Genomic DNA, 16196 nt, shown 5'->3' with positions numbered 1-16196 from the left:
ATCTACAGTAGTCAGTCGTCTATTAGTTCCAGCAGGAAATAATTCATCACCATAACACTTGTCTTTATACTAAATTTTATTTCAATGTTTCATAAAGCATTAATTATTACACCATTAAGTGGCAACTGTATTTCACAACAGTATGTTATTTTTTGGAGGAATTATTACAGTGACAGGTCCACCTGTGGACATTTTTCCTTTTTAGCTGCCTTCAGTCTGATGTTCAGTGGATTAAGGAGTAATTGTGGGTTTGTGTGTTGTCTTCTGATGTTCTGCTGTACTCACTATATCTCAACTTGTCTTGACTCCTTCCACTTCAGTGACAATGTCCCCACATCACACACTACACCAATGGACAAACCCCAGACTACTGAATTCAACCCGACTGAACTTCATTTATAAACTGCTGGCGATTTTTTTTTTTTTTTTAAGAACCAATGTGTTCAAGAAAACTATAGCATGTAATAATATAAAAATGAGAATGATTATTTGTAGTTTGAATGAGTTATGTAGGAGGCAAATACACAATGTCCAGTAAACACCCAAAGTAATCATTTAGAATGAATTAACTGATAAATGCAATAACTGCTTTTATGGTGACTGTGTGTAAAATGTCAGTCACACATCTCTAAGCTATCACAGAGGTCAGGCTGATGTCGCCGTCGATCTCCAGGGAGGTGATGTGTTGGAGGTGAGTGAAGCGGTGCCTGTAGGAGTGTGCCTGCATCCCATTGACCACCATCCTGAAGGAGTGACTCTCACAGCAGATGGTCAACTGAAAGACAAAAGGGGCTTTTTACAGTCACATGAAGAAAGAACTGTATCTCTGCAGGGTGAGCTTTGGAGAGCTGGTTTTACTAAGCGTTTGGCTGAAGTGATATAGATACGACAACATGTACAAACTGCTTTCTGCACTAAATGTGGGTCAGTGAAGTGTTTGCAGCTGTACCGTGAAAGGCTGTCCCCGGTAGAAGGGCATCCCTCCGTCACGCTCCTCGGTGCCCCACTGCGCCATCTGCTTGGTGTTTCGAACCACAGTGTTCTCGTTGAAACGTGGATTGTAATGCAGAGCGATGCCAGAGTTATGGCAAAGATTCACATTGAACCTGAGAGGAAACACAGAGGAAAGTGTGAGTACAACATGAAACTAGGGGCCTTAAAAGGTTAAAGGTCAGTTTACTAGTCACTTAGCCAATGTTAACAGTTGTATAATGTCTTCAGTGGTTGTGCAGGAGTTATCTCGTATTATGAATCAAGACTGCACATTATTTTGAACAGAAAAGCTGCATTTCAAACTGGAGACGTCGGTCTGAAATATGTGGGGTTCACCAGGTAGAGAGGGTCTTTGCATCGTAGGAAGTGTATGACCCAGTGTTTTTAAAGCTTGACCCAAACTATGAACGGACTAAAAGTCTGAATATCTCGACCCTTGCTGCTTTGATTTTGACCACTTTTATTTGTCTCCTGTGAATCTCCCATCTTCACTGAGGTGTAATTTGAAATCAGCGGAGTGACCTTTAAACAGCTTGTTGTGAATACTGTGAAATACATGTCCTGTACTTATGTATGTGCCTGCTGAGGTATATCTTGCATGTCTTAGTATGTATGATTTCCTATTGTAATGCTCTATATTTGATCTGGCACATTCTGATTATGTTCCCAAACATTAATACAACGTGTGGTTGGAAACTGAAGAATTGTTTCTAATGATGATATACTTTCTAGCTGTAGCATTGTCTGACTTTGTTTCTGGTCGTCATGACATTTTGTCACGTCTGTTCTCAAAGTGTAATGTTGCAGTTCCTCACAAGTGATTGTTATCTTTTATGTGGTCAACCTGTACATGGCCTAAGCCCAGGGACTACAGATTAAAAATAACGTTTTGTTGTGTCTTGTGCACTAAAAGTATTGTCCAGCTAATTAAATACCTGACCCATATACCCATGAAATACTTAATAACATTAAAGCTAAAATCATATAAAGATTCATTATGTCATAAAGCAGGCCTGCTTATTGATCTGCAGTACTGCCCAACTCTCTGATAAACACGAAATTTGACAAATTTGTAACCTCTTGTAGTATCTATATGTTATATCGCTCTACTCTACATATCAAGACACGTGTTGAGTAATAAAGTGCTCACATAGAAGAAGAACTAAATTCTGAGTTCGATTTCCTGTAGAATTTCCACAGTGTCATTACCGGTCCTACTAGGTGGTGCCAAAGTAAAGAATTTTCAGCTCCTACTCACAGTGGCCTTCAAACCGCCTGAGGAATGTCACAAAGTCTGAGCGACTCTCTCTCTAAATAAATGATTCTCTGAGGAAATCACAGTTTCAGTGTTGAAGCCATGTTTGATGTTTGTGGATGGTTTAGGAGTTTGAGAGCACGAGTTATGGTGTATAATCAAATTGCTTAAATTGAAGTTGAGAATGGTAACTTAATGCTTAATACAGTTTTTTTTTTCTCTTTGAATGAGGAAACAGTCATCATTTCCTGTTTTGAGAACGATTCCTGCCACAAAAAAAACTCAGCAAGAAACCACAGTTCACACTCTCAGTTTCACTCAGTCAGGCACAGTGTGAGGAGGATAGAGCAGAGCCACCATCTCCTGAGGTCTGTGCAGATAAAACGCAGAAAATCAATATCAGACAATCCTTATCCTACATTATGTAATCCCTGAAAGTGGGGGAGGCACATTTGGTTTGCATCATGACTCGGCATTCTGAAGCAGCAAAAAAAAAGAAGAGGAAGAGGTTCAACAGTTTATATGACTTCATTTGATGATCAGAGTATCATGTAACCAGATGTTTTGCTGCTATGCTGCTATCAGCTGTACAGTTTCTATTCTCAACATGCAGGGCAAAGCTGAAACTTCAACTTATCAGACTGCATGAGCTACGTGACGACCGCACAGAGGCTGTTCCCATATCAGAAATCCAAGCGACTGACTTACTCTTTTCCACAGAAATTCACAGACCTCGCCCACAGAGACACTCAGGCCAACTCGGGAAAAACTTCAGGGAAAGGTGAAAGGAATGAGCCAGCTCCTTTGACACTACACAGTTTTTCACTGACAGCCGGGGGGAGTTGAGAGATATGGCAGCTTGGTTTGTTGATAGTGGTGAGATTAACGTATAAGAGTTGTTTTTGGGACAACAAAGCCATCGGCTCTCATTGTTTCTTTTCTGCTTCTGAAATGTGGAATTAGATCAATTAGATAAGATTAAGATTAAACTCATTTAGATTCTATGTAGGTTTAGAGTCATTAGAACAATAATTACTTTAATGGCGCCTTTGTGGTTCTTCCAAACGAGTATTAACAGCACAGAGACCAGCTGTGGGTTTATGTTCATATGCTATAAATCAGGTTCTCTGTCTGATGGTATGTCAAACTAGTTTAACGGCCACAGCAAACAGGTCCTCTGTCCTCTACACTTTCCTGGAGGGGGTTTAATATCTCCTCGTTAGTCATTTAAAGAGACGCCATGCACTTCCCTATGTTGCTGCTCTATACTAAGCGAATGCACCAAAACACAGATGATGCATTTTACTCAGTTCAGTTTGAGGATTCAGAGCTAAAGATTCAAACATTCACATACGGAAGAACTCTAAGACCCAATCAGATACCTCGTAACACAACCACAGAGGAAATCCTGCCATGAGCACAAAATAAATGTGTGGGGTTGTCTGCCACTGATAAATCCTGTCTTCTGAATTTACTGTTGCAAAGTGATGCTTATTCCATTAAACCTAAAAATAAAAGTTAAAATAACATCAGTTTTGCACAAGCAAATATTTATAATAAAGAAAACAGATGGTAACTCTTACACGGTTCTGAGGGTATGAACATTTTGGGTCGATGTGCAGTCTAGGCACAGGTGTGCACTGTCAGGAAAAGTATATCAGTTCTTGTCAGGCTGACTTCGGTCAGGTGAGTGCAAACAACCAGTGTGGTTACTGCTTAGCTGGACATACACCAGACATGGCTACACATCATGTGCCTTTGGGTAAAGATGTGGCCTGGGGCTGAATATAACTGTCAAACTGTTAAAAAGGCTGATAAACAGTCAGAGCCTGTATTGTATTCTGTATATATCAGAACTACCCTCCCTACACAGTCCTCAGTCTGGATGTGTGAGGTGTGAAATTCAGCAGCAGCTGATGATCAGACCTTGTGGCGTTGGGGTGAACCGTCCCCTGGATAGTCATGGTCCTGCCAGGTTGGAGTCCACCACTGATGATGCTCTTGTATGGAACAGCCTGCACAGAGATGGAACGGGAATTCATTATTTATGAAATCATTCATTACTAATTATGTAAATCTACTTATAATGCACTCTTGTTTTAATCTTCATAGTATCATTCATTTACAGTCCAAATACCATGAAACTGCTGCTAATTTACTAACACTAATCCAACACACCTGCTGTGACATTACTCAACAGCATGTGGAGCTGCCTTTGTGTTCTTTGTTTGAGGAGGCATGTGTACTTGTCTTCCTGGGCCTTTGAACAATCTCTGCGTCTTCTCTACATCCTCCATCTTGTGGTATGGTGGTGAGTACCAACCACAGTCTATGGTTTTTATGAGAATCTTGTTCACCTAAAACCACTATGTATCAATCTATGTATAGTCTGCTTCTACAGAAATGCACCCTGGAGACACAGGTCCATATTTGTGGGAGGTATCATGTGCTGGATGAAGCCCCTTGAAGACAGTCATAATGTGACCATAATGAACTGTCTGCCTAGTTTGGATACCTCATTGAGGCGCCCTTCTTCGGGGGGCGGGGTTTTAAGTTACAAGCTCCCACTTCATACCGTTATATTCTTGACACAACTATTTCTGTCACTTGTCATGACAACTAAGTGCAACAATATGAAAGACTTCCAGGAGAGACTGTACTGAAATTGAAAGTACTACTTGGAGTAAGTCAAAAATATGTTTGTGTTTCTTTTAATTTGTGTAACTGATCCTTTAACTCAACCGAAACAGTTGTTAATGCTAATATTAAAGAGCAGCTCTGTAAAATGTCTGTAGAACTGCAACCCCGCCTAATACTCACAGGGGCTGCAGGAGGAAACCCAGGCTGTGCCGGGAATCCAGGCTGAGGTGGAAATGCCGGAAAAGCCGGGAACCCAGCCTGAGGTGGAAAGGCTACTTGTGAAGCAAATGCAGGCTGACCAGGAAATGCCATCTGTCCAAGGAACAAAACATAAAAGGAAACCATTTTAATCTCACCGCATGTTGTGTTTCTTTTTATGAGCTTTGGGATTGTTTGTAATAAAAGCATATTGACAAACAGTTCTAGGAACATCCTCACCACAGGGCTCTGGAAGGCAATGGAAGCAATTTCTACTTTCCCAGCTACTGAGATGGTGTCCACCTGTTGAAACTGAATACGATGTCTGTAATCCATAAAGTGGGAGCCGTTGACACTCAGCTGGAAAAAAGAAAATGTGGGATTACATTTCTGTCAGAAAAATATTTTTTCATTTTAACTTTTAGAAATAACAACCCAAAAAAAGTGAGTTAAATGCAGACAAAACAGACAACAAGAAAATAACGACTCCAATTCGCTTAAATGGCCCAAATTGTCAGACTAAGCTCTTGAGAACTGTACACTTGAGACTTGTTGTTGTTCTGGAGCCAGACACAGAGAGAGGAGATTGCCAAGCAAGTGTCTGGTAGCCAGGCCTTGACCCACAGGACACAGCCGCCACCCTGTGGGCTCACCACCTGCAGGGACAGACATGAGGATTGGGTGCAGTGGAAGCCAGGCAGCAGACAAAGGCAGAGACGTGGGCATGTTGACTCCTGGCATCACAGACTGGTTCTAGGAACATGAAAAGTCACCTCTCTGTTGAGGAAGGAACCAGAGCTGGTGTGGGAGGTGAAGTGACACCAACTAGACATAGCCGAATATACTTGGGCTCACCTCCATGCACAGAACTCTCTCTCATTGTCTGCAGTTTCTCAGGGCCACAGCTGTGAGTCAGCTGTGAGAGAAAGGCTCTGACTGTTGTTTGTTTGAGGTCCTGGACATGATACCACAGATCTGAACCTGAGTGGCGCTTTGTCATTCGACCACTCTGGCAGTCAATGACTGGCCATAAGGACTGTGGCAAGTTTGGGCCAGGGTTGCCAGGAAGCAGCAGACAGTTCCTGGAAGGTCAGAGGGACTGCAGCTGCAGTGGTCGCACACGCTAAAACCCAAGTGTAGGAGGAGTTTGGGGAGATTGCAGAGAAAGACTCTTGGCTGAACTCTGAAGGAAGTTCTGGCAAACCACCAGACGACTCAGGAAAGGAAACCAGGGCTTGGCCCAGACTGTGTTCAGCAGGGGAGGAGAACTGCTGACCCTTACTGGGGTTATCGCCAGACGGTGGAACAAGTACTCTGAGGAACTCCTGAACCCATCCAACATAGCCTCTGTGGAGGAGGCTGAGTTTGAAGATTCAGGAGAAGCCATTTCACTGGCAGAGGTCTTCTCATGAGATTCACCCTGAGATGCTGAAGGCTGTGGACATCACTGGGCTGTCTTGGCTGACACACCTCCTGCCACCCTGCCACCATAACCCAACACCGGATAAGCAGCAGAAAATGGATGGATGGGTGATAATAATGTCTGCACAAAATATAACTTTCTGCATGTGCAGGCAGATGACAAAAAAGCTCAGAATGATCTGTTGTGCACTCCCAAAAGACACTAATATATTTCCAAAAAGAAACTGGATTTGAAGAGGCAGCAACTCAAATTAAATCTCTCAAACCGCAAACATTTGTCAGAAAGTTACTCCGACCAAACTGAGCAGATCATTTTTCAGATTGTCAGTAATTTCAGCCCCTACAAACCTGGAAGAAATCCCGGGAGACTGTGATGAGCAGGCTGAAGGTAGAGCCAGCAGGGAACGTAGAGTCGTACTTCCTCTCTTCAGGGCCCCAGCTGCCATTCATTAAGGTGTTGGTGACCACATAATTACAGCTACCTTCATACCGTGGGTTAATGTGGAGAGCAATGTCCGCATTGGTCCTGGAGCCACATTGTAAATTCACATGGAAACTGGAGAAAAACAGAAGTCAATCATTTCATCATTAGGAAAACTAAAAAATGTTGCTTAATAGCTAAATAAGTCTAGAAGTGAGTCTAAATTGAAAATGTTATTTCACTGTCTAACTCTGACGTTGTCTACATACTGTAACATATAGACATAATGATAATAACTGTATGAGTGAGGCCAAAAATATAGTAAAGAATGTGTAAATGGGATATTTTGATCAAGTTAAGAAACCCAAACAAAAACAAAACATTTCAGGATAAAAAAGATGGCAGTCTCACCGATCGGCTCCTGGCAAGACCCGTCCACTGACGTTGATCATCTTCCCCTCCTGCAGACCGCCATGGATGGATCCAGTGAAGGGGATTGACTAGAAAGGACAGGTCTTAACATGTTAATAGTTGTTTCTGCTTTTCATAGGAAATGCTTATATGCTTTTTAATAGTTGTGTACTGGAGAAATCAAATCAAACTTGTTTGTAGTACCCGAGTATCCAAGACTGTTTGGGTCCATCACTGTATTTAAACTACATGTTGGGTAAACTGGAACATTTGGATGGAATTAAGAAACATGGTTCCTTCTGTAGTCTAAGCCTAAATTATATTACCTACATTTTACCTAATAATCTATAAAAACAAACAAAATTTTTTTTTATCGATCTTCATTAACTCATGCTACAGCCATGTGTTTGTCTTAATCAATGTTTAAGCCAATCCCTGTACAACAGAATGCCAATGGCGTGTGGGGGCGGGGGGAGCAAGGATGAATTCCACAGAAACGTTACATAAGCTTTAAGCAGTCCAGAGGAGATGAGAAAAAACATCAGAGTGGAATAACAATGGGGAGAGGAGAAATATTTTTTTCGGGGCAGACCACTCAGCGAGTCTCGGGGTGCTGTGGGAGAATGGAGCAGCTGCTACGAGCCATCCAGTGTTATGACTGAACTAGGACTTGAACCCAAATGCACGACTCGATGGCAAAAGTACAAAGAAAACGATTTTATTCACAAAGTAACAACTGAAAATCACTCTAGGAGGTAACGAAGTAACAACTGAAAATCACTCATTTGAGGAGAAAAGGCAAATGTGCTAAACAAAGTAACAAAGCAAATCTAACAACAAGAACAGAGGTTATGATTAGGAAAAAGTAACAACAGAAATACACGACCTGACTTGGCAAGGGAAACATGAACAAAGGCTGGTTGTCTGACAACATGACAAGACGAACTGGCACAGGACATGGGGAGACGCAGACTATATATACACACAACAGGTAAGGGGACACAGGTGGAAACAAGTAGGGCGGGGAAACAATTACAACGGCGGGAAACAAGACAAAGACAGGAAGTAAAACTAGACAAGATACATTAGGGCAGTGATTTCAAAATAAAACAAGAAGCCACAAGACAATAGAGACACCAGACAAAACATAACTTGACATAAATTTGCAGACTATGACAGTACCCCCCCCCCCCCCCCCCCCCCACTTAAGGGACGGCTCCTGACGGACCAGGCAAGTCTGGGTGATGTCTGTAAAAGTCTGAAATGAGGTTAGGGTCCATGATAAAACTGGCAGGGACCCAGGAGCGTTCCTCAGGACCGTAGCCTTCCCAATCCACCAGGAACTGCTGGCCCCTACCTTTGTTGCGGAAGAGACTTGACCGGACCCCCATCAACCATACGGGGGGGAGGAGGGGGTTTGGATGGGGGAACCATAGGGCTTTCTTTAGCCGGTTTAACCCGGCTAACGTGGAAGGTAGGGTGGACTCTCAGAGACCGGGGCAGCCGCAAGCGAATGGAGGAGGGGCCAATAACTTTGGAAATGGGGAATGGACCCACGAACCTGGGAGCCAGCTTCCTGGAAACAACATGAAGGGGTAAGTCCTTAGTGGAGAGCCAGACCTTCTGGCCAGGCTGGTAATCGGGAGCAGGGCGGCGTTTCCGGTCTGCTGCTTTCTTCATGCGGTCCACACTGCGCAGGAGGATCTTACGGGCGGCCGCCCAGATGCGGTGGCAACGCCGTACCATGGCGTGAGCCGACGGGACAGTGATCTCTTTCTCTGCCTCAGAGAAAACAGGAGGTTGATATCCAAACACACATTTAAAAGGAGACATACCAGTGGCGGCCGTGGGAAGGGAGTTGTGTGCATACTCCACCCACACCAAGTTCTTACTCCAGGTAGTCGGGTTCTGTGAAACGAGGCAACGGAGGCAGGTCTCTAACTCCTGGTTGAGACGTTCTGTCTGGCCATTGGATTCTGGGTGGTATCCCGAGGAGAGGCTGACAGTGGCTCCGATGAGGTTACAGAACTCCTTCCAAAAACGAGAGATGAACTGGGGCCCCCGGTCTGAAACAATATCCTTGGAAAATCCATGGATGCGAAACACATGCATCATCATAATTTCAGCCGTTTTCTTGGCTGAAGGTAACTTAGGCAGAGCAATGAAATGTGTCATTTTCGAAAATCTGTCCACCACTGTGAGAACAGTGGTGTTACCTGCTGAGACCGGGAGCCCCATGACGAAGTCCAGAGAAATCTCCGCCCAAGGACGAGTGGGAACAGGAAGAGGCTGCAGCAACCCCATCTGTGCTCTGGAGGAGGTCTTGTTACGGGCACAGACTGGGCAGGCCTCCACATACTCCCGCACTTCTCGCTCCATGGATGGCCACCAGAACCGCTGAGAAATGGCATACATAGTTCTTTTGATTCCTGGGTGGCAAGTGAGCATGCCAACAGGAACAAACAAACGACCCTCCGGGCAACCTCTGGGTGTCGGGTTAGCAGCATTAGCCTGCTTCACCTCAGTTTCTATTTGCCAAGTCACCGCTCCTCAGTGGTGGAATGTAACAAAGTATTTGTACTTCGTTACTGTACTTAAGTATTTTTTTACGTATCTGTACTTTACTTAAGTAAAAATAATAATGCATACTTTGTATTTTACTCCATTACATTTCGCAGCAATTATCTGTACTTTCTACTCCACTACATTTCTACAATTTATGCCGTTACTCGTTACATGTTATGAACATAATTTCCTCAAAATCTTGCATGAAAAAAAAATAAACTGCTTGCGTTGAGGCGTTGTTTGCCATTGCCGACCAGTCAGGTGGCTCTGTTACCTCCAATGATGGCAGAGCGCGCATTTGGTAGCAGCACAAGCTGGTGAACTGGCCTGATTCCGGCGAGAAGAAACGTCATGAAACACGAACCCGGAGCCAACGTCGGCTGAGCCTGAGTGTGAGCCCTCCAGCTCAGAATCAGACAGCCATCTTTGGCCGTATTTAAGCAGGTGACATAGGCAGAGGCATAAATCAGTATATCTACATTCTTTATCAAAATTTTGGGGACGCAGCGCAGTACGTTAAGAGTGCGGCTTTGGACTTTGGACCGGCCTGAGATCCGAGGGTCGTGGGTTCGATCCCTCGACCAAGCGCAAAAAAAACGGATATGGTGGTGGTGAAGGAGACGCGCCTCCCCTGCTTCTGCGACCATGGCCGTGGTGCCCCTGAGCAAAGCACCGATTCACCCAGGCGCCTCACTAGGCAGCCCCCTGCCCCAGCGTCTCTAGTGTATGTTGCTCATGTGCATAATGCTTTTGTGTGTGTTTTGTTCACTTGGTGTGGGTAAAATGCAGAGAATAATTTCCGCAGGAGGGATCAATAAAGTAATTAAAAACAAAAAAAAAGAATAATAAAAAATGGTCCCGGCACTGAGACAACCCATTGTGTGAGTACTTTTACTTTAAAAAATACTTTAAAGTAAATTTAAAAGTAAGTACTTAGTACTTTTACTTAAGTAAGATTCTTTATGCAGTACTTCCACTTTCACTTCAGTATATTTTTGCAGGATATTTGTACTTTTACTTAAGTACTAAGCTTCAGTACTTCCTCCACCACTGCCGCTCCTACCACACGGTTTAGTGGAAGGATGGGCTCAGGATCCTTGGCAGCGGGCTCGGGGTCAAACACATGGGACAGGGCATCAGGCTTGGTGTTCCGGGACCCCGGCCTGTAAGACAACACAAAGTTAAAACGATTAAAGAACAATGTCCATCTGGCTTGGCGGGAGTTAAGTCTTTTAGCTTTGCAGATATATTCCAAGTTCTTATGGTCTGTCCAGACAATGAAGGGGTGCTGCGCCCCCTCAAGCCAATGTCTCTATTCTTCTAGAGCAGATTTGACTGCTAACAGCTCACGGTTGCCGACATCATAATTCCTCTCGGCGGGTGAAAGCTTTCGTGACAGAAAGGCACATGGGTGAAGCTTGTTGTCTTTTTCTGATCGTTGGGAGAGTACAGCTCCTACTCCATCATTTGAGGCATCTACTTCCACCACGAACTGCCGGCTGGGGTCAGGAACCGTGAGGATGGGGGCGGTGGTGAACCGCACCTTGAGCTGCTGGAAGGCCTCCTCCGCTTGAGTAGACCACCGAAAGGGAGTCTGTGGAGAGGTCAGGGTATGGAGAGGGGCAGCTATGGTGCTGAAGTTTCTGATAAACCGCCTGTAAAAGTTAGCAAATCCCAAGAATTGCTGAACCTTTTTGCGGCTATCAGGTGTTGGCCACTGAGCCACAGCGCTAACTTTCTACGATGAAGCCAAGGAATGATACAGAGTCGGCATGAAAATCGCTCTTTTCAGCTTTGACATAGAGTTGGTTTTCCAGCAACCGCTGGAGAACCTGACGTACGTGGCCAACATGTGAGTCCAAGTCTGGAGAAAAAATTAAGATATCATCCAGATACACATAGAAAACACAAAGTGGTTCAGGAAGTCTCTTAGGACATCATTAATCATTCCCTGAAATACAGCAGGAGCGTTAGTTAACCCGAATGGCATCACCAGATATTCATAGTGACCACTTTGTGTGTTGAAACCTGTTTTCCATTCGTCGCCCTGCCTGATGCGAACTAGGTGGTAGGCATTTCTAAGATCTAGCTTAGTGAAGACCTTGGCCTGTTGGAGCTGGTCAAAAGCAGATGACATAAGGGGCAGAGGGTACCGGTTCTTAACAGTGATGTCATTCAAAGGTCCATAGTCAATACAAGGCCGAAGAGACCCATCTTTTTTTTCCACAAAAAAGAACCCTGCCCCGGCAGGGGATGAAGAGGGGCGAATGAGGCCAGCTTTCAGTGAGGATTCAATATAGTCATTCATGGCCTGCTTTTCAGGGCCTGAGAGGGAATACAGTCTGCCCTTGGGAATAGGGGCTCCAGGTATTAAATCAATAGGGCAATCATACGACCTGTGAGGGGGAAGGGAGGCAGCCCTACTCTTGCTGAAAACTTCCCCCAAGTCATGATAACAGCTAGGAACCGTACTGAGATCAGGAGCCTCAAAATCAGTGACACAGTTCACAGAGAGAACATTTATACAACCACTTTCACATCCCTCAGACCATTTTAAAGCCAGGTCCCAGTCCATGAGGCTTTCATCCGCACCTGAGTCAATAAGTGCCCCGAGTGAAACCGTAGTGTCATGGTGCTTTACCTGGATCTCCGTTAAGGCACGGGGAGGGAATTTAGGGGAAGTGAAACGGCTCACCAGAAACCTCCCGTCTACTGGCGAGCCACCTTTTGCTGGACACGACGCAAGGAGATGACCTTGTTGTCCGCAGTAAAAGCACCTGCCCTCCTGCTGGTGATGGCGACGCTCCTCCGCGGACAGCCGGGTGCGTCCCAGCTGCATGGGCTCCTCGTCCTTCTCTGCTACCGCCTCCGTCTGAGGCACCGCCGATGAGACACGAGGAAACTTCCGCCAGCTGGATCTAGTGGCTGCAGACGAAGCTTAGGTATTTCGTTTACGCTCCTGTAAACGATTATCAGTTCTTATGGCCAGAGAAATTAACGAGTCAAGATCAGGAGGCAGGTCAAGAGGCACTAAAAGATCCTGAATCTGGTCAGAGAGTCCCTTGAGAAAAATATCAAACAGCGCAGCAGCATTCCACCCGCTGTCAGTGGCTAGCGTGCGAAAGCGAATAGCTTGTCCTGTCCGTACCTTGTTTAATAGTACACAGGTCTCTAGCCCTCTCTCGGTCCGAAGAGAGGGGATCAAAAGCCCTCCTCAGCGCCTCCATGAACTCACTGAGGGACTGACAGATGTGAGCACCACGGGACCACTCCGCCATAGCCCATGCCTTCGCCCTCCCGGTTAGGTATGAGATCATGAACGCCACCTTGGATCGTTCAGTGGGAAAAGCTGAAGGCAAGAGTTCAAAATGCATCTCACAGTCCACAATGAACGCTCGGCATTTCCCGGTCTCACCGGAAAACTTCTCCGGGGGAGAGAGGTGGAGAGCAGTGGCGTGGGAAACCGGGGTCGGCGAGGAACTGGCAGCGGCCGAGGATGGTGCGGCTTCCAGGTCCAGGGAGGAAGAAGTCTTTAAGAGGGCTTGATGTACGTGGGAAGCCAGGAGGTTTACCTGGGTAGTCATGGCCGCCTTGAAATCCTCCTGACTGGTAACCAGCCCCTTCATGCTCTGAAGCAGCGAGGACATCTGTTCCTCCTGCTGATTCAGGCGGGCACCCTGGGAGCGTACGGCCGCCGATAGGTGGTCGGAGTCGGCTGGGTTCATTCTGGCGAGTTCGTACTGTTATGACTGAACTAGGACTTGAACCCAAATGCACGACTCGATGGCAAAAGTACAAAGAAAACGATTTTATTCACAAAGTAACAACTGAAAATCACTCTAGGAGGTAACGAAGTAACAACTGAAAATCACTCTAGGAGGTAACAAGGTAACAACTGAAAATCACTCATTTGAGGAGAAAAGGCAAATGTGCTAAACAAAGTAACAAAGCAAATCTAACAACAAGAACAGAGGTTATGATTAGGAAAAAGTAACAACAGAAATACACGACCTGACTTGGCAAGGGAAACATGAACAAAGGCTGGTTGTCTGACAACATGACAAGACGAACTGGCACAGGAGATGGGGAGACGCAGACTATATATACACACAACAGGTAAGGGGACACAGGTGGAAACAATTAGGGCGGGGAAACGGTGGGAAACAAGACAAAGACAGGAAGTAAAACTAGACAAGATACATTAGGGCAGTGATTTCAAAATAAAACAAGAAGCCACAAGACAATAGAGACACCAGACAAAACATAACTTGACATAAATTTGCAGACTATGACAATCCAGTCCTTAGTCAATAAGCCAAACACATTACCAGACAGAGCTGGTCTCCCTCCAAATCCAGGGGAAAAATATGGATTGGAACTAAGTTGAATGACTATGAAGAAAACGGGAAGTAAACAAACCAGAGCCGGCTGGTTGTTTCATGTTTTTCGTCCTGTACTGCTGCCAAATTACGTTTGAAAACCACTGGGGACGCTGCGTAAAAGCGCACTCAGCGATGCGTACGAACAACTCCCTCACTGCGCTAATCTCTATCACCGCTGCAGGCTAAAGGATGAGCTGAGTTTGAGTTTGGTTTATGTGAAACAAAACGAAACTGTCGGGACTGACTTTGGATCTGATCCGCAATGTGTTTTCCATAAAAGTAAATAAGTAAATCAATATTAATATAAATACGTGTGCCTTTCATCTGTTTTGTGTCTGGTTCCTTGAGAAGGCCTACCCACTGTTGCCACCAATCCAGTGATTAAGCATGTGCAAAGTTCACCTGAGTATCACAAACTATTATGTAGCGTTGTTGGAGTTCTTTTTAAGCAGAATCTTTAATTTCTTTATAAATTTAGGCTTTACCCCCTTTACCCTGGCACAAGGTGATTTGTATTTGATAGGACAGTGCAGATCAGATTTTACTTGAGCTCGTTTCGTTTTGTCCCACCGCCCACAGGGAACACACACATTCTCAGTTTCTGATGTTTCTACACTTCTAAGCCAACAGTCACGATCAGACTGAGGGAACAGAATCAATAACTCTTTATGTGTAAACCTGATTTCGCGCATTATGGAAAGATTTTCAGGTTGTGGACAACAGTTGTGAAATAACTGCTGTTTGTCGAACGTAAAATGTCGATGATAGGAAGAGGAACCCTTAACACCCTGTTTTCCTGCTTTAACTTTTGCCGATCGTATAGGAAAACTCAAAAAGTGAGAATCTCCAGCCTAGTCCTGCTGCACTTTTACTCCAGCCCCATGCCTTTGTAACGGGATAAACGTGCCACAGCCCCGACCGCAACCAGCCCTCCCTGCAGTCCGGCCCACAGGCAACACAACACTTTTCAGGAACATAAAAGATATGAAAATAAACATAAGTTTGAACCACTTACTGGGTTATAGAAAGGTGTCTGCTGAGTGAAAGCCATGGTCCCAAACTGAACTGTGCAGGTTTGCTGAGCTGCAGGAAGTGTGCTCTAGACTGTGATGCAAATTGAACACTTTCAGCCTACAAGTTACGCCTTTATTCTACTGATGGGTTTCGATTTCCCTTCAAATAGGGGGTGTTTATCTGAAGGCAGTCCGATCTATACAGTTCATGTCCGATCAGTAACCGATTGTGTGTAAAGAACCCACTACGGGATGAAGAGAAATACATCTTCCATACACTTACACTGATTGCTGTGATACTGACTTGATTATATGCAACTTTAAAGTGAACTTGTACAGTGGTTCTTGGCCAGTAGAGCACAGGATGTCAGAAAAGGAAGTGAATCATATGAGTAGTGTGTGCGATCTCTAAACAAGACAGCGGCTGATGTCTGTTTACTCTGCAGTAAGTCGTATCTCTCTGATCTCCCTGAATGCATCATAAGTATTACGATCTAGGGATCTGTGTGCTCCATGACCACATGGAGTGAGCGTGTAAATGTAGGAGGAGACTATGTTGCTAGGTTTTCTGAAACTGACACATTCTATCTTAGGCCACAAACTTCTCAGTCTCTTTCTCAATGTATATATTCAATTTTTCAGACTTTCCAGACACACTTAACTTCTCTATCTGAAGCTGTCCATCCTGAGAGACTCTTCTGTTGTTCCTTCAGAGGTTTCTCCCATTTTCAGTATGTTGTTAATACCTCTGAGACAAATTTGGGATTTTGGGCTAAATAAATAGTTTTGACTTTTGACTTGGCCTTGAAAACTCCACTCAGAAAGGCCCGGGAATGAAACCTACGTAGTTAGTTACAGAGTTCATTTAAATTTCAAATTAAAGTTACTTGTACTTA

At 44.7% G+C, this 16196-nt stretch overlaps 1 protein-coding gene across 1 annotated transcript; it reads right to left on the bottom strand.

The window, feature by feature from the left end:
* Positions 1–395: 395 nt before the first annotated feature.
* On the bottom strand, positions 396–15403 carry LOC121186972 (galectin-9-like). The gene is made up of 8 exons (XM_041045930.1): positions 15303–15403; positions 7341–7429; positions 6857–7064; positions 5327–5446; positions 5069–5200; positions 4175–4263; positions 950–1106; positions 396–775 (listed from the first exon to the last, which is right to left on the bottom strand). The coding sequence occupies exons 1-8, from the start codon at positions 15336–15338 to the stop codon at positions 629–631; spliced, it is 978 nt and encodes a 325-aa protein (XP_040901864.1). The 5' UTR covers positions 15339–15403; the 3' UTR covers positions 396–628.
* Between the last annotated feature and the right edge of the window lie 793 nt (positions 15404–16196).

This window comes from Toxotes jaculatrix, chromosome 9, assembly GCF_017976425.1.
Source record: "Toxotes jaculatrix isolate fToxJac2 chromosome 9, fToxJac2.pri, whole genome shotgun sequence".
NCBI classification, from domain to species: domain Eukaryota; kingdom Metazoa; phylum Chordata; class Actinopteri; family Toxotidae; genus Toxotes; species Toxotes jaculatrix.
Note: the sequence above shows the minus strand (reverse complement) of the source record. Positions and strands in the feature narration are given on the sequence as shown.

Coding starts and splice junctions, on each gene's coding strand:
- LOC121186972 (XM_041045930.1), bottom strand. CDS start 15,338: ATGGCTTTCACTCAGCAGACACCTTTCTATAACCCA. Junction 1,107..4,174: donor GTTCACCCCAACGCCACAAG/GTCTGATCATCA, acceptor GTTTCCTCTCAG/GTTCAATGTGAATCTTTGCC. Junction 776..949: donor ACCGGGGACAGCCTTTCACG/GTACAGCTGCAA, acceptor TTTGTCTTTCAG/TTGACCATCTGCTGTGAGAG.